Source organism: Rhinolophus ferrumequinum, chromosome 18 (genome assembly GCF_004115265.2).
Source record: "Rhinolophus ferrumequinum isolate MPI-CBG mRhiFer1 chromosome 18, mRhiFer1_v1.p, whole genome shotgun sequence".
In the NCBI taxonomy this organism is placed as follows: Eukaryota; Metazoa; Chordata; class Mammalia; order Chiroptera; family Rhinolophidae; genus Rhinolophus; species Rhinolophus ferrumequinum.
Window position 1 is genome coordinate 18,961,979 of NC_046301.1, and position 18,630 is coordinate 18,980,608.

Genomic DNA, 18,630 nt, shown 5'->3' on the forward strand with positions numbered 1-18,630 from the left:
CACTTGTGCTGAATGATGGCTGTGCTGGCAACCTGAATGGCTATCGATGACTTACACACAACAGTTTGCATCGTACCATGGCTGTTCGAGACTTGCATTTTACAACAGTTCTAACTAGTCCTGGGCATTTTCTAACCTTATGTAAAATACACTGAAAAGTAAAAAAAAAATCAGAACAAAGCAAGACAAACCAAACCCTGAGTCTAATCAGGGGTCAAGGATGGCAACCAAGAAAGAAAAAGAAACAAGAGTATAGCCAACCTTTTTTTTTTTTTAATTAGAGTATATTATACTTCCAAACTGGATACACTAGAAATTGGCAATGCAACATAAGATGCAAAGGAATATACCAGTTACTGTCAAAATGACCCTGTACAGCCTTGTAATGCAAAAAGCTTTATACAATACAAATTTTCAGTAATGTACACAAACCTTGACAGTATGATCATCTGAACATAATATGAGGGGTTAAAAAAAGGACAGAAGAAAGAAAGTGCTGAGAAAACTAACTGCATTACTATATGGAAAAATAAGCTAGCTTTCATTGAAGAATGCATAGTGAAAACAGACTTGAAAGTTAGTTGGCAGGTGAATTTCTCAAAGACATTAGTGTTTTACACGGAAAGGATATCTATGGAATACATCCTTCCCTGAGTATCAAACTGCAAACCAAATTCAGGGGTACATATTATCTCAGTGGAGTCTGAAAAATGCTGTAGAGTTTTTTTCTTTATTAATAACAACAATAATAATATAAAAAGTCAAACAAACTCCAAACACACCTTTTCTCACTCAGAAAACTTTTATAATTTACCAGAAAGGTTGATGACGCTTTCCAAAGTGCTAAAAAAGTTGCCCAATTCCATGAAGCAAAACTAAGTCATTCAAATACAAGTTCAGTGGCAAGCAGTTGAATGCATGGCGTTTGAGCAGTAAACGTCTCCTTCCAACATCCCTCTCGATCTTGAACGTTTCAGCCTGGGACCTCATATTGCACAAGCGGCATGCTGTGACATCTGTAGTCCTGTCTGGGCCACCCTTTCAGGTTTTTAACCTGCTGGTGCTGCTTAATGTGTGACTTGCCTTTTCTGCCAGCCTCTGTGGTGGGATCCCCGTGGCCCTCTTTCTTGTCATCACTGAACTTGTAATTTTGAAAGCACATTCTTAGCCAAGTGGCACATTCTCCATTATATGGGGATAAAGACAAGACTTTAAAAAAAAACCGACCCACCCATTTGTCCGGTATTCTTGGAGTGTATTGTCCATAACTGTCTATAGTGTCTTTTATTGAGACATTGACATGGCGAGGTTGAATGACGTTTCAAACATGGCCAAAAACAAATGTCTGCTGGAGAATGACCGAGGGTGCGGGGTATGCCCGCTCTAGCTGGCTCAGCCTCCCTGCCCCCACGGACATCTCCTTAGTGTAAACAGGTTTGCCAGGCAGGGCTAGATGACTGGCAAAGGGAGGTGGAGCACACCTGCTCTAGGTCTGGGGGAAGAAAGGTGGGTGTGTATGTGGGGGGAGCCGTGCTGTGGACAGATGGTGCAGTCTCCTGGCTTCCTGCAGAACTGTACCAATTTTGAGGGGGGCTTCAGAGAAGCAAACTGACTAGAGAAAAAAAATTAGGGATGCTTTTATTTTCCCCTGATGAAACAGATGGAAAAAAAAAAAAATCCCAACTCTAGGATTATAACATGTGATGGAAAACAGCAACGCAGTAAGAAAGCATTCCTCCTGTACACCAGTTCTTCAATAGATAAATAATATATAAACTTTTATATCCCAAACTTCCCATTATTATACAAAGCACATTTCTTCCTGCTCTTTCAGCCTGTTTCATAGTGGAAATTCTGTTGTCTTAAAAATACAAGCAATTAACACAGTCAGCCAAAGAATCTTTTCCTTTGAAATCACCCATTACTTCTAAAGATTAGCAAAGGGCTATGCAACCAACACATCTGCTTCTTGCTGCAATAAAGTGCTGCACATAAGTTGCCATTTTAATGACCACAAAATAAGAGCTTTAAATAAGTATAAAGTTAGCCTCCTAGCAGGTTATATCTACCAGGCGTTAACAAAATGGAATACAGAATTATTACTAACATGGAGAATACCGCTAGCGTCAGACGACCTGCAAACACAATGGAAACTTCTCAGGGGCATAAACTGAACCGTAGGACTAAACAGCACCTTGTTGTTGGGTGGTTATGTGTCAACGAGGGTGTGACAAAATTTTCAAACATACAGTCTACTCGTTCCATATAAAAGGTACATTTTCTTCCTTTTATTTTTTGCAGATGAGAAAAACTAGTGCAAGACCAAAGCACTGTGCAAAACTGCCGTTTCTTTTTTTTTAGTCTGAGCATTTATACCCAGAATTTATCCAAACCCCTTTTAATCTCCTTGGCTGGATTTATCAACCATAAAATTTTTCACTCATACTATCTTTTTTTCCTGCAAACAAATGGTAACCACTGAATTAATACATCATATATATATATATATATATATATATATATATATATATATATATATATACACAATCTGCCCTTAAAAAAAATTTTGCACTGTGTGTGTATACCACACACGTTGTGTACGTATGGACACACACACAAAACACACTTAGGTTTTGTGATGTTGGTTGCAGTGCTGCAAGAAATTTCCAGATTGGACTCTTGCTGCCACATGTCTTCATAACCAGAGAAGATCGGAGCACAAGTTGTCCAACCCTCTGTCGGAAATCTCAAGCAGTACTGCGGCTGTCTACCATTCCTTCATCGATGAAGCAAGCACCAGGCCCTACCACTCTGTAGCCATAAAATAGAGAAGGGACGGTGACGAAGGAGCTCGGGGAGAGATTGCAGCGGATGAACAACCCAGGAGGGAAATGAATGTTCATCGCTGTGAAAGAAGCCAGTACGAAGAATGTGCAATAGAAACGTCAATGGCACACGACACACGGCTTTCGCTTTCAGAACCCACAAACGCCCACACACCCCATTCACCCAACAGAAAACAAAATGCACCAGTATGTAAGCTTACAAGCGCTGATTGCTATTAAGGGCACTCTCTTTAGGGTGTAACAAGACAAAATTCCTTTTCAGGTCAAAGTACGGAGAAGGGCTGAGAGTGGGAGAGGGTGGCTGGGGAGGCATGCCTCTGAAGGTAGATGTATGCAGTCGGTCACCTCTCTGAAGATTGGATAAAGCAGCTTTCAGGTCAATGCAATAGGTATACACACAGAGCCAATTCTCTATTCCTTACTAAAGATATACAGTACACGTGGTTCAGACCCATGGGGGTCTGTAGGTTTTGCAGCAACATACACCTGCTGGGGTTGTGTTTAAGTTTTGTGGGTTTGTTTTTTGTGTGTGTTTTTTGTCTCTGTCTCTTTGTTTTTGGTACAGAACATGGCTGCCCTCAGACAGTCTCTGCTCTTTCTCGTAGTCCGAGATAGGCGAGGAAGGAGTGTTTGGGTGAGGGGATGCTGGGAGGCGCAGTCTGAGGTCGGGGAGGGTGGAATGTGAGATCCAAGTGGTTCTTGGGGTATAACATTGTCAAGGGAATGAGATGGGCAAAATCCGAGTTCCGGTACTTGTCAAAACGCAAAGGGGAGCCGTTGAAGGCCAAAGACTTGAGTGCCAGGTTGGGCTCTGAGCTGCTGCCGTGGGCAGCTGACAGGGCCACAGTCTGCAGAGCCTGGGAGGCGGACATGACCGACAGGGGAGACAGGAGATTCCGGGAGCTCCCGACAACGAGGAGCGGGGCCCCGGCGCCGGCTGGGTCCTTGGAGGCTGCACACAGGCCCTTCCTGTCCTCCTCGGGGCAGTCCCCACTCTGGTGCTTCTTGACGTGGCGGCTGAAGACGAAAGGGTGTGTGGTCTTGAACAGGCACTCTCCGCAGCTGAAGGTCTGGCGTGGGGCGTGCTTCAGCTTCTTGTGCAGGTTGAGATTGTCCTTGCGCTTGCAGCTGTAGCTGCACTGGTCACAGTGGAAGGGCCGCTCCCCGGTGTGGACGCGCACGTGCTCGATGAGCTTGTTGGCGGTCTTGGACAGGTAGCCGCACTGGTCGCACTTGTAGTGGTTGCCGAGGCGATGCTCCCGGGTGTGCGTCTCCAGCTCCAGCTGGTTGGCCTTCACCGTCTGGCAGATCCGGCACTTGTACTCCATCTTGTAGTGGGTCTTGAGGTGGCACTCCATGGCAGCGGGGCGGTTGGTGGAATAAATGCAGAATGGGCACCTGCCGGGGGAAGCAATGAAAGGGAGGGTCAGCCAGACAGGTTCTGCCGTGGCCCTGCTTCTCCCCTCCTCACCGGCCTTCCCTTACGCCACCCTGCAAACTCGGAGGCCTGGCCTGCCCCTGCCCAGCCCAGCCCTGCTGCCTCTCGGGGGTTAACATGACCCTCTTTGGCTCTCTCTGCTGACAGAGCCATCCCCACTAAGGAGGCGCTCTGACGAGATGCGCTCAGCCTACTCTGGGTCTTCTGGCCAGAAGAGCGAACACCAACCCTCAGGAAGGGGAGCAGAGAAAATGTGAGGAATTAGCTGTTACTTCCCTCCATCCTCCCCGCCCGGCCCATCCCAGCCCTCCCCACTCCCAACCGGACATAGCAGAGGTCTAAACCTCACAACCTCCCCTCTAGATGGGAGCAACACAAAGAATCGACGTTTCATGCACCACACCAAGCACACGCAGAAAAGGCTAAGAGTTTTAAAGAACAGCTTACAGGGGGAGAGCTACCTCCAGCAAACAGAAAGTCGTAGGGTCAGAATCGTGCTTATGGAAAGGCTGTTAGGATGAGAAGGCCTGCGTGTGTCTGTGTGTGTGAGAGTGTGTGTGTATACGTAGAGCTGGACTCATAGCACCTACTCTCACAACGCTGGTCCCCAACACAGGGAAGGAAGGTGAGGACCAGGACGGGGGCATGGGAGAAGGACGCCCACCCACCAGCCTGTCTACCAGTGAGGGGTAAAGAGGGAGGGTGACAGCTACTATCTGGAGCTTGAAGACATTGTTCATACGTTATTACATCACGGAGATAATAATAATCCAACTGGATCATAAATTCTCAGCGGGCAGGACCGTATCTTACACTTCTTCTGCATTCGGCAGTGCTGATAAGTACAGCACATGGTAGGTACCGTGTCATTACCGGACAGAGTCTGGTCCCAGCTCCGTCACCTTCCCGGGCTCTAGCTGGATATGCCCTGGGCCAAAGCCTGGGCCCCTCTGTGGCTTGGTTTCTCCATCCTGTGCAATGAGGCTACGCTCTCCCCAAGCCTCCTGGCTGTCCAGAGGGGCTAGGAGGAGCAGGGAGGGCATGTTTACAAGTTCTGCTGAGCTGCTCTTTGAGATGCTGCCAGGCTCGAGTCAGTGGCTGATATGATAGCTGTAGCGTGTTTGCTCTCTTTACAAACAGAATGCAAATGCAAAAGTGGCTGCCTCAGCTCTTGCTAGGCACCAGCAGGGCAGGGCCCATAGTGAATTGTCCCCTGAGGGTTTGGAGAGGTGTTCAGCAGAGCCCAACACAACCAAGTGAACCGTGCACTGCTCCTCAGCGCCAAGCTCGCCGTTAGCCTTTGAACCTCAGCTCACAGAAGAGTGCACACGAGAGAAATAAAAGCCCATTCCCAGGTCAGGTGCACACACAACCCCTACGCCAAGCTGGGCCTTACCTAGAGGAGTCTGAAACTCACCACTGTCCTGAGCTACGGCAAAAGAAAAATAATAGTATAATCTTATTTGATCTGCATTATGAACAGGATATAGAGTACAAGCAGTTCCATCACAGAAAAGCAATTTAGACATCGGCAGTCTGTTTCATTTTAAGGACATTTCTGTGACCCACAGCTCAATCTTTGTTGCGCTGCTCAGGGAAAGTGCTAAGGGTATTGCATGTTCCCGTTATTTATCGTAACGACACTCTCTCAGGCAAATTAATTCTCTGGTATGGCAAAGGGAAAACAAAACAAAAACAAAACAAAACAAAACAAAAAAGACTCACTGTATAGCCAGAAGGCATTATCAATTGTTTCAAAGTATTCTTCTACTTGGTCATCCTAGAACATAAACTATTACACAGGGGACCGTTAGCACCGCATGGGAAGTGTCTGTACCGGCCAAGTATCAGCGATCACTGTGCATTCTCCCCAGTGGCTCGGAGGCTTGGGACGCCCTTGGTCCCGGAGGAAAGGCTAACTGGCAGAGCCACCAGTGGCTGGGCCGCAGAGTTAATGGTTGTGACTGGGTTGTGACAGAGTTAATGGTTGTGAGCACTACTAGTCCCACCACAGAAATACATGGCCTTTCTTTTTCTTTTTTTAAATAGGAGTACACACATATTTAGAAAGGGACAGTGGGAACAAACCACATCAGATTCCCAAATAAGTTCTTGCTTGGCATTTCCCATTTACGGGTTGTCTTGAAGGAGAACCACCCCTCCCCCATCTCTTGACCCCCCCTTCCCCACCCCCCCAAGACTGAAACAAAATGGAATTTGGCAGTAGATGCTGCTCCCTGACTCCTCTGTTTGGGCAAGTCTTTGAGGAGCATCCTCCTGACCCGGCAGGAGCCAGGGGGAGACAATCCCGCATTGACCCCAACAACTGACTCCAGGGGCCTTCTGGGTCTCTCCATCCATGACTGTTCAGGAAAGTGAGGCCACCCCTCCCTCTGGCAGGTTGTGAGTTTCAAAGTTAAAAATATTTTAAAGCAAGTCTTTTTTCCCCTTATATTAAGTAAAATGTAATTTTTTTTATTCTTTTAATTACATGATCGCTTCAGCTAAACATGAATAATTATGCCTTGAAAACTGTGTCTTTGTGTCCAAGGACATACGTTTCTTTCTCTTTCTTAAACTGTAAGTGCCTTGTGAACAGGGACCCTGATTTCAGAATCACTAGGAAGATCAAATCTTGATCATGCTAGGACATAAACTTCCTGAGGGTGGAAATTAGGTTTTGTTCCTTGTTTGCTCTTTGACACCTATTATCAAGCCAGACACACAGTGCATTTGAGAAGAACTGACTGGTCTCACTTCAGACCAGAGGGCTTCTTGCAAATATTGGTTAATGATGATGCGAACTCCCTAGGTCTTTGGGGGAGGGGGGACCTGTGAATAACATGTGACTGAAACGGTCCCATCTCTCATGTGGGGAGATCCCAATTCCGGTTCCTGGGAAGCATAAGGCGTGTTTGCAGGAACACCAGAGGCACACGGGCTTTGCATGAAGAACGTTGCCTCCTGGCTGTTCAAACTGGCAAGGTTCCAATATTTGGGGGTGTGAATGGAGTGGTTGTAATGAAAAGATATGCGGCAAATCACCTAGAAAATAGGATGAAGTGCAGTGACAGTGTAACGATGTACACTTGGGGACACTAACCCGAGTCCACTCAAATCAAGTCTGAATAAAACTCAAGCAGTGTAGGATGCGTCTACTCTTCCTGAGACTCGTGTTGAGACGCTCCAACGTGACTTCTTGCTTGCTCAGAATCCTGGGTTATTTGTGCAATGGATTCTGCTGCTGCTGTCTGCTGACCTCCTGGAGGACAGGTCTAAGTCACTGCCAGCTAAAGGCAGCAGAGGTGCCTGTCTCACTCCCCTCATGCCAAACTCTCCCTCTCCAAGACCCGAAAACCTTCAGGGGAGGGACGGGGTAGGGGTGGGGAGAGGGTGTTTAAAAACAACACAGTAAAAGGTTCTGTACTTGCTTTCCTTACTTGAGCCCACCGGTGGGGACAGTGTGGCATTTCTTATGCTCCAGCAGCTGTTCGGGGGTCTTCATGAACTTGTGGCACACGTCACACTCAAACATCCGGGTGATGAGGTGTATCTGTAGATGGCGCTCAAACATGTTCTTCGTCTTGCAGACAAAGTTGCAAAAAACGCATTCGAACCCTGGAAGGACCGAAGCTGGGTGTACAGGTGCATGGGGCAAAGGGACGGGAGGGGAAGAGTGGGGCCAAGATTCCTCTTCTTCCCCCTCTCCCCGAGCTATGCCCTTCCAGGCACTGTTCCCTGCATGTCTGTGCTAAATGAAGTTAAACATACAGCTTCGGAGTCAACGTCACACGCCCCATCCTGCCACCCAGTATTGGATGCAAACGAAACCAAAAGGAGTGTTCCCGGGGCTAATGTCTGTTTTCTAATATCACTTCTGACAAGGGCTTAGTCTCCAGACTGGGTCATCGCCCCAGAGTGGAGAGGGTTAAGCAGGCCAACCCGCCTTCTCCCTTACCTTTCTCTGGCTTTTCCTCACTATTCAGTGAGGGCTGGCTCCCAGGCAGCACAGAGATGACCAGTAGGTTGTTCCCGCTCTTATTCTTCTGGGAGCTGTCTGAATCATCTTTGCTGTTAGCTGAATCACTCAGAGCTGAGAGGGAGGATGACGAGGGGCTGTTTGCTTCACTAGGGGTCTTCCTGTCTTCCCCTGGGGGGCAAAAAACAGGTCTGTGACTTAGGAGGTGCAAACCCTACCATAGCGATTGGGGGTTGTGGCGTTGGGTTTCGTGACTGCGTCATCATTCAGGGAGCGCAGGCTGAGGTTTCCAGCTCCCCCAGTGCACCCACTAGGGGCCCAGTTAACCTCTGGTGATGACACTCGTGATACTTGGAGCCAACAGCAGGCACTCATTCATTTGACAAGTATTTGTGGAAGTCTTACAATAATTAAAATAAAATGACAATAACAGCCAAGATGTACTGAATGTGTTAACCAAGTTCCTGAAACTGGTGCGTGCTCTAAGTGCTTTATCCCATTCTATCCTCTCAAAAATCTGCTGAGACACAACGGTTATCACCCCCATTTTATAGACGGGGGGAGGGAGGCACAGCGGGGTTAGCTTGGGTTAGGTCACATGGCCAGGAGGTGAGGCAGCAGAGATTTCGGTGGATAGGACTCCAGCAGCCGTGCTCTTCATCCGTGCAGGGGACTTCCCTTCACAGCCAGGAGTAAACAAGTCAACACGCCATTAAAATCTAGTGTCAGGGGTCTTCTGCTTCCATTCAAGATGGCAAATCAGAGATGGGATTTCCCATTGTTACTGAAAGAACTGACAGAACCAGGCAAAACTTATCAAACAATCGTTTTCACAACATTGGACATCAGGCAGTCCAGAAGAGGGATCCCTGAGAGACGGGAAAGCAAAGAGGTGGGCCCGATGGCTGCCCTGCTTCCCGCCTGGAGAGACTTTCTAGGCTACAGTGCAGGGAGGCCCATTGGGCATGTCTTGCCCATTGAAAAATCCAGGGAAGGGATGGAGGCCAGAGAAGTTCAAATCGTTCCTACATTCATAGTGCTATTTATGGCAATGTAAGGTTCTAGAACCCTGTGAGGATCTAGCATTCAGCGTGTGCTGTCCTCCATCCCAAGTAACTTCTTCCACACAGATTATGTACACAAGTCAGGAGACTCTATGGTTCAAGCAAGGGCCATGTTTGAGTAATCTCCTTCCTTAGCACACACAGCTGTGAGTAGATGTGCTTGCACACGTATATTCACTCACTGGAGGACTCTTTACTCCCCACCTACACTGTGCAGGCACTGGTCCGGGCTCTGGAGTTACAGCTGCAACTTCGATAAGCTGCCTCTTCTCAGGAATGTACATTGTGATATGTATTATACAGCACATACATTGCATTATATAACACTGCGATTATGTAGCTTATTCATTTACTGATTTAGACTGACATATTTTGTTTGAAATTCAAACACCTCAAAACCCTCACTATGAGACCATTAGCTTATGATGGGAGAGTAAACCATAGCCTCCTGTCTTTGTAAATAAAGTTTTATTGGAGCACTGCCACACCCATTTCTTTATGTATTGTCTAAGGCGACTTTCGATTCCCAGTGAAAGAGTTGAATAGTAGTGACACACTCTGTGGCCTGAAAGCCTAAAATTTTTGATATTTGGCCCTTTAAAACAACACAAACAAAACACTTGCTAGCGCCCCTGGCTTATGAAATAGGTTATAACCTTATTGTCTAATAGCAGCAGCGTTAAAGGCTTCTACTGTATAAAAAAAGAAACTTCTTTAATGTATTCCACTCTGGGCTCTGTGTGATAATGAGCAAGACTAGTCTTCCCAGCTAGACAAGGAGCCCCGCCACCTCAGAGGGAACAAAATCTTTGCCGAGTTCTCTGTGGCAATTAGGAGATGAGTGTGTTTGCATCAGTTAATTGTGAATGTGAAGTTTCCATGGATGACAATTAAGTGACTTCTTTCCAGCCATTATGGTTTCTATGGTTTCCTTGAAGTGAGGTGGTGATGGAGGGGGCTGAGGCCTGGGGAGGGAGGGGGAAGGTTCTCAGCTGGGTTTAGGCCTCCTTTGGGGTGGAGAGGGATAGAAGAAAGGGGGTGTAATAGAAAAGAGAAAACAGAATATCAGAAAAGCCAGTGGAAATGGAGGAAAGGCTCCTGGCTTTTCTCTCCACTAGCCACTCCAGAAATGCTGAATTTAATTTGTCTTCGACGTGGGTTTCCCAGCTCACCTGCTGCCCACGGTGCTAATGTGGTTATGGTCAGAAAACCGACTGTAAAAATGGCACCTTCTCACTCAGCAGAATGGCTCTCTGCAGACCTCCAAGTCAGAGCTGCTCAACTTACTGACAAAAACAAGCTTTTATTGCTGTTGGCACCACAGAGCCAATGCGGCCAGGAAAAGCACAGAGAGATCCTTCCCGGCCATGCACATCGTCAGCACAACTGTCAGGGAAATTTCCCTTCCCGCATCCTTCAAGTGCTGATGGTGTGAGTGGCTGACCCCACCCCCAGGGCTGCGGCAGCAACATCAGCTTGTAACGTGTAAGCCCTGCAAACACAGAGGAGCTCCTCCTCATTCTCACATAATGACCCCTCGCCGGTGTCATTGGGAACCATCACTTGCGAGAGGATAATTGCATGATAAAGTCAAAATGTGAACATCATTAAATGGAAGCAGTTAGCCAGAATGGCAAGAGCCTGAAATGAAAGGCGAATGCTGGCCAAGTCCTGGCCGTGGCCTCGAGAGCGATCGGGTTGTTTCTGGAGGTTCTGGTTTTCTCTGCCCTGAACAGACCCGCCGTGCGTCATTAGGGAGGGTGTCAGGGCTGCAGGGTCCTGGCCAGAAGCAGAGACTGCAGAAATAGTGCACAAGGCCCTGGCCCAGCAAAACAGAGACGCTCAACCTCTGCCAAGGCTTGCACAGGGCTGCCAGGACAGCAGTGATACAGAGAGAGGGCTCTCGAGTGAAAGCTCTTCTGGTCCAAGTTCCTAGAGCCACATCTATTGTTGACCACGGACAGAATACCTCACCTGTGCTAAGCCTCAGTTTCTCCGCTGACATCGTATGCTAACAATAGTACTGACCTCAGAGGGTGGCTGTGAGGCTTACGCGTGTCCCAGCATGCCACAGTGCAAGCCCGGGGGACCTCAATGGCTGTTACCCAGGATGGTGATGATGACGGACAAGCAAACAGCTCAGCACCTCTTTACTGTCCCACCTGGTGAGTCTTTTGGGTCAGCGAGGGACAAAGCCGTGCAAGGCAATGGCATTGTGATTACGGGGAAATGTGGCTCTGTGTGGGGGGGTCCTGCCTCCTGAGGAAGGGAATGTTTGTGTCGCACGGCGAAGAGGAGGCGTCTGCCAGGTGGGCAGGCACGGACGGAGGAGAGAAGCGTGAGCAGGACCGGCAGGAAGGGTCACCTGTGTGCTTGGTGCCAATGTGAGCCTTTATCTCTGCCTCCTCCATGGTGACGAAGTCGCAGGCAGTACAGCAGATCGAAAACATCCACTGCTCCTTGTCCACGTGGAGCGACATGTGGCTGACAAACTGGACGTTGAGCTCGGTCTCAAATCCACACACATGACAGCTGTAGGAGAGGACGAAAGAAAAGAGGGGGAGAGAGAAGAGAGATGTTCTAAATGGAAGCGACCCCTTTATACCCCGTACACTCAGAAAACGGGACTTTTTGCACACGTTTCCCTCCCCCCCACAGGGCTTTGCATTAGACAATTCTGCTCCCTGGGATGCCTCTGCCGTGGTCACTGTGCCAAATGGACTAAGTGCCAGCATAATGTAACAATCCCATACATGCGATAATGACGCTACTAAATAACCATAGAGTTAATTAAAAATTACAGATTCCAGATGCTGCACGTCTCCTAGCTGATTCCTCTGGGCTAAGGGACGCGGTGTAGCCTTGCCAAGACATGAGCGGGGCTGGGCCACTGATAAACCCGGAGCACCCTGCGTACACGCTGAGCCTCCCACTGTCTCGGGAACCTTCCGTGTAGGAATGAAAGCACGTACAGGTGGTCAGATGGAACTCCTGTCTGTGACAATTCCCGATAGAAGCCACTCATTCATGGAGACACTTTGTGCCAAAGCAAGTTTCCACCAATCTGTACAGTTTCTCTCTGGGGCAAGATTTGGTAGACAGCCTGAAACTTGGGGTTTTATGGCAACCAAACCAAACACTGAGTCACGGTTGAACATGGGAAAAGACCAGACAATTCCAGGTACCAAAGGACAACACAACTCAGGGAAAATATGCTGCACTATGCTTTCAGGGCTATTTCCGCGGGGTTCTCAGATTTATTTTTCCTGGTCGTCTTTTCCTTGGGACAGTTCTCAGGATGCACCAAGGTGCTCAGTTACAAAGGTGGAAGCTTGCCAGCTGCACAGACCCAGAAGCTGGTAACCCCCAGAACCCTGCCATTCTCTGGAGCTCCACCCAGGAGCCACCTCCAACACCATTTCCCTTTCAATTAATTCTATGAGGGCCACCCGGGCCAAGAGAGGAGTCAGTGCAACTGCAGGTTTCCATCTAAGCAAAGCAAATATTAAAACGAAGGTCATCACGGTGACTGAGAAGAGGCGCCTTGTCACATGTGCCCTCGCAGACGGGCAGGGAGTGTTGGGAAGGCTGGACTAGCGGGTTCCACCTGCAGCTCACCTGTAATAATAAGGGTGCTTCTTCCCGTCACTGCCTTCAGAGGTGACGGCGCTGACAATGTCCTCAGTGTCCGTACTCACCAGCTTCACCGAATGGACAGTCAGATGCTGGTTCAGGTTTGCACGGCACTTAGCAGCATAGGGGCACAAGTGGCATTTGTATTTTCTTTCCTCTGGGGGAGAAAGAACAGGAAGAAAAAAAAAAAACCCAACCACTCTCAAAATTAAAATCCCAACACCTTGCAAGAGACCATTTAAAAGTATCAAGGAAAGGAGGGTTCAAGACTATTTTCAAGTGGGGACAAAGAGAACACCCTGGAATTGTAAATTTCTAAAGTCGTACCCAGCAGGTCACTCCTGTATGAATACTGTCATAGATAAAAGAAAGTCCCAGGGCAACGGACCATCTGCTTTTTCCTGACACCCACAAGCCCCTCTTCCTGCTAAGGTGAGCTAAAAGCGTACTGTGTTGTGTGTGAGTGTGTGGTGAGTGTGTGTGTGTGTCTCCCCATGTGTCAGGCCTGGGTGGATGGGTGCTGAGCTGGGGAAGGGGGAGGGGAACACAGCATTCATAGGGCTTGTGTGTAAGACAAGCCCCATCACTTCCCCTAAGTTCCAGGCCTGGGTCAGCCAAGAAATGAAAAAAGGGAAAAAAACCTAATGAAATTAAAGAAAAAAAAAATGACTCAAAATAATTTAATTGGAAATTTTCATTTTATGTAAATAAAATAAAAAATTTCAATTAATTCTTAATGGAAACCCTCTCCTAAAACTGACAGTGTTTCAGGACTGTTTCCAGAGTGGCATTCTGAATTCATTTGGTTAATCAAGCAAATTAAAGTAAAAGGAGAAGGTTTTGCTTTCATTACAGATAAAGGGAACGAACGGAAGCAGGAGACAAAAACAACTTCATTCTTTCCTTAGTTCTTACTTTGTAATACTGAGCTTGCCTTCAAAAAAATACCTGTCTTATCTACTTCACAGGGAAGAACATGGAAAAAGTCTTTCTACAACAAAATGTAAGACATCATTATTATTACAGTGGTCCCCAATACCTGAGGTGCTGGTGGCCTGGGGCAGGGCTAGGAAAAGGGTCCCTGTGGTACCGGTAAAATAGAGTCCTTTCTTTAGAATTTTTGCGTTTGTATTAATAAGCAAGGTTGTTAAGTTTCGGTTAAAAGTGAATTTTTCACAGGGATGTAAAGTACAGCATAGAGGCGATAGTCAATAATATTGTAATAACTATGTATAGTGTCAGATGGGCACTAGACTTATTGGGGGGATCACTTGGTAAGTTATATAAATGTCTGATCACCTAAAACTAATACAATATTTTATGTCAACTGTAATTGGAAAATAAAGTATTAAAAAAAGACACAGGCTAAAGGAAATATGAACAAATACCAACGTCTGGTCCTGCCTCTTTTACTAATTGGGTATGCTTTTTAGTTCTTTCCATAGCACAGATTTCTCATTTGTAAAATTAGTGTTTTTGATTCCTATTTCTCAAAGAACACTTTCAACTCACCATTAAAAAAAAAAAATAAGTATTTTATAAATGTTTGCCCCAAATGTGTAAATTACATACATGGCAATTTTGTATTCCAGTTGGTATCTCAAGAACCAATTTTATAATAAAATATTGAAAAAATTTTAAAAAAGTGAATTGTTGAACTTTCTGTCTTTTTCTATCATTTGGAAAGGTTTAATAATACCAGAATTTCCCAGTCTCAAAAGGTTAGAAAGAACCCACCTGGACCTGATGCTTTTATTGATAGTATGAGTAAGTCCCTCACAAATTTCCCTTTGGCAACTGATTTACTTAAGATTTTTTTCCTCCCCTCTTAGGTCAATTTTGGAAATTTTGCTTAAATTATCTATGTCGTCTAAGTTTTTGGCCTTTTTTCCTTTCCCCATAGAGTTGCTCTTATTCTCCAATAATTCTTTAATAGCATCTATATTAACGATGAGGCTTTCTTTTTCATTCCTATTTTTGAATATTTTTGCTTCCTTTTCCTTTCTTAATCAGGCTTAAAGAAATTTATCTGTTTTATGGTCTTCTTCCTAGATTTTGTAGTTCTTGTACTAATTCTTTAAGATAAGTGCTAAGTTCCTTTATTTCAGTTTTCTTCTCTGCTAATTAAAATATTTAAGTCTATGAATTTTCCTCTAACTAGAGCTGTAGCTATTCCAGGTCTAGGTACGAAGTGTTTTCTTTTTTGTTTCTTCTAGATGTCTATAATTTGTATTTTGACTTTCTTCCTTTTTCTTTGACCTGATTAGGTAGGAGGTTTTATTGATCCTTGGTTGTTTTAAATTTCATTTAAGTATGATCAGAAAATATGGCCTAGAAAACCTCCATTTTCTTGAACATGTTAACGTTTTCTTTGTGGTGAAGTATATGACTAAATGTTGTCTTTAGTTCTCTAATATTTAAGATTAAAATATTTTTATATATAAAAATATATATAAAAAAGAGAAAATTAACCTTGTCATAGTAATACTGTCTGTCTTGCTATCTTTTTGATTTCATGTGATATGCAAAACCTCTATTTATTTTCTTCATTTTGTTTTGCATTTCCTGTACATAAGATACATCTCTGTTTACAACTGATTTTACCATATTTCTTTTTGTCTTCACTCATTTTTGCTGCATTAAGTTAATATTTCTTCTTCTTTCACTTCTTAATTTGGTTGCCTTCCCTTTCCCGACACACAGAATCAACCATATTTCTCTATCTTATGTAAAGACAGCAACTGTTTCTCCACCAAGGTGTTCTGTCCCCCCGCTGCTCTCACCTACAATAAGATGAATCCAATAAGACGGTGCAGTCCCATTCCCTGTGCCTTTAAAATGAGAGCAATGCATTCCTTAGAGTTGAGGGATTTTACCTGGATGTGCCTAGGTGTGTATCTTTTCTCATCAATCCTACCTGAACTCTATGAGTCCTTTCAATACAAATAAAAACCCCTTTCCAGGGCCTTATTTGAACATGCTCCATAAAATGGCTTGAAAAAGTCAGGGTAAAAACATTCCCACCACTTCTTGTTATAATTCTCAGAGAAACTCAGTTTCTTGATAGTACAGAATCTGGTGGTTCAGAGTGGGCAAGGCATAGCAGTCAGGCTCTGACTCACCTGTGTGCAGTGAGAGGTGTCGGGACAATGTCTGCTGTCGGCCAAATACTTTCCCACATACATCACAGGGGAAAAGCTGGTCATTGAACTTCCAGGATGGCAATCCGTTTCCTGCCTCTAGTACTAGCTTTTCTGTTTCTGGACCAAAAGAACAAAGCATCATGAAGCATAAATAAGGCAACATAAACAAATTTCAGTTTAGTCAACATTCAGGATTTAAGCAGAGGCTTCCTACTGACCAATGTGGCTGGTAATTGCAAGTAAGTCCCAGGAGCCTCTGCTTCATGCTCCTTTCCTGTCTGTAAGAAGGCTATTCTTGAAAATTGTGTTGGCAAATGGATTCCAATTTTAGTCAAGTCTCCAGTGTTTTCTCTTTTTCATCACTAAAGGTCAGCCAACCCAACCCTCTAGTAGGTTGGTAGCAGGGTTTAGCACTGTACCCACTACACGGTCAGTACTCAATAAAAATCTGTTGAGTGAGTGAATGGTTGAGTTGCCGTGTTAAAATTCCAGAAATGTAGACTCTTGCCACCAGACAGTAAATCAAGAATGCTGAGTCTCAGATTCTGATGTGAAAACAAATGGTTTGGTCCCTTGAAAGGAAATACACTTTCGCTGACCTTTATGACGAAAAGTTTTGCCCTATGTTCTGAGTTGTGCAAAATCCTTAATGAGGAACTTAGTACGTTATAGAGACTCAGTGACGGTAACTGCCTGCTGCCTGCTATGGTCTGAATGTTTGTGTGACGCCCCTCCCTCACATTCATTTGTTGAAATCCTAATCTTCAAAGTGATGGTGTTAGGAACTGGGGCTTCTGGGAGGTGCTTTTGTCATGAGGGTGGAGCCCTCATAAATGGGATTAGTGCCTTTAAAAAGAAACCCACAGAGCTTTCTCACTCCTTCCACCATGTGAGGACACGGTAAGAAGTCTGCGATCCAGAAGAGAACCCTCACTTGTCCATGCTGGCACCCTCATCTTGGATTTCCAGCCTCCAGAACTGCAAGAGATACATTTCTGTTGTGTTGAAGCCACCCAGTCTGTAGTTATAGCAGTATGAACGGACTCAGACACTTCAACATAAAACTCTCAGATGCAAGAGTGCACAACCTGAGTTTCCCTAAAGGTCTCATATTTGGGAAAACGGTGAGTGCCCCAAGTTATCTGTACATAATTCTCAACTGTGAATGAAATACGTGGAGGTTAATACATCCTCTGTCATCTTAAAAACTTTACATTTTCTCATCATCACCCATAGGATTGCCTTTAATTTTCACCCATATTTCTTCTTACTGAACTTAACGGATTATACAAACATTCCCTCTATAGTAATATCAGGAGATAAGTGACAGAGAGAGTGCCAAAAAGAGGGAAGGGGATGCTTCCACCATGACACTTGCCTGGGCTACTAACAGGCTTTTCGGCCTTACTTTGAAGAACAAGATAGATTAATTTACTGAGTTAACATCAGTAAATTACTGTGAATCTTCTTAAAGCACAGTATTGCTTTACAGAACCAGATACCACGTTGTGGTAATTACATGGTGGAGAGACTTTTCGTAAGATCCATGCGGATGAAAATGCTCAGGCCACCAGTCAGAGATAACACGGAACCAAGAACTTTATTTCCCACAATTTGGTTAAAACTGCTTCCGAAATACAGGCTTCCATCTGTACTTGGGTGTGTCAACTGGATCCATTTTCATTTGAATGTAGATTTGCCAGATAGTGACAAATCCGAAAGAGAAGGAGGGAGGAAGGATGGTGACATTGTTGTAATGTTGGCTGTGAGGCCTCTGCCAGCAGTGCCAACAGTGATAAAGCACATTTATTGATTTGTCTGTGTTTGTTAAAACACTGCTCTTCGGGCCTCAGGGAGAAGAGCTCGTCTTCTTATTAAAGTAGGAATGTGGGACAAAATAGCGCTAGCATTGTGGTAGAAAGGGAGGTGAAAAGGAAGATACAGGCCATTGGCCTGCTGAGGACACCAACCCCTCTCTGATGGCTGTCCTTGAGCCCAGGAAGTGGGCATTTCAGCCACGCAGCGACAAGAGGGTATTCCAGAAGTTCCTATCAAGTGTGTAATCAAGACAGTGCTTCAAAGGAGGGCGATAGTCCTTACAAGGAGAGTTCAAGAAGGTACAGGGTCTTCCAATACGTTCGCAAGAATGAATTAATACCAAACAAGTAGATGCAATTAAAAATAAAGAAGTCTCTTAATAATTCCTTCAAGTATTAGTCATGCACTTGAGAAGTTGAAGCATCATGAAAAGTCCAATCCCCTCCACTGGCCTTAAGAAACTATGAAAACTATGAAGACTGTGCTTCAGCGAAGGAGAAAGAACACGGGGCAGCGGTGGCGGGGCAGGCCAGAGCCACCACGATTAAGTCCATGTACTGGTCAGTCACATCCCTGCGCCCGAACCCCAAGCCTTGTCCAGACATTGGCTCCTCTCTCCGCTTGCTGTCTGCATTTACTCCAGCCACCTGTTTTCATTTTGCATGCAACAAGCCAACCCCACCATGGGCTGTTTGGAGCTTTGTCCCAG

At 45.5% G+C, this 18,630-nt stretch overlaps 1 protein-coding gene across 10 annotated transcripts in view; it reads right to left on the reverse strand.

The window, feature by feature from the left end:
* Positions 1-261: 261 nt before the first annotated feature.
* ZNF827 (zinc finger protein 827) overlaps positions 262-18,630 on the reverse strand; it is a 154,064-nt gene continuing 135,695 nt past the window's right edge. For 2 of the 10 annotated variants that reach the window (XM_033134377.1, XM_033134372.1), the window contains 7 exons: positions 16,083-16,220; positions 12,946-13,117; positions 11,693-11,859; positions 8,243-8,434; positions 7,725-7,902; positions 5,681-5,713; positions 3,390-4,244 (listed from right to left, as the gene is read on the reverse strand). In XM_033134377.1, the coding sequence (XP_032990268.1) occupies positions 5,698-5,713; positions 7,725-7,902; positions 8,243-8,434; positions 11,693-11,859; positions 12,946-13,117; positions 16,083-16,220 (863 nt within the window). In that variant the 3' untranslated portion in view covers positions 3,390-4,244; positions 5,681-5,697. Of the gene's footprint in view, positions 4,245-5,680; positions 5,714-7,711; positions 7,918-8,242; positions 8,435-11,692; positions 11,860-12,945; positions 13,118-16,082; positions 16,221-18,630 lie in introns of all 10 variants that reach the window. The other 8 variants (XM_033134371.1, XM_033134370.1, XM_033134378.1 and 5 more) reach the window with 7 other exon arrangements.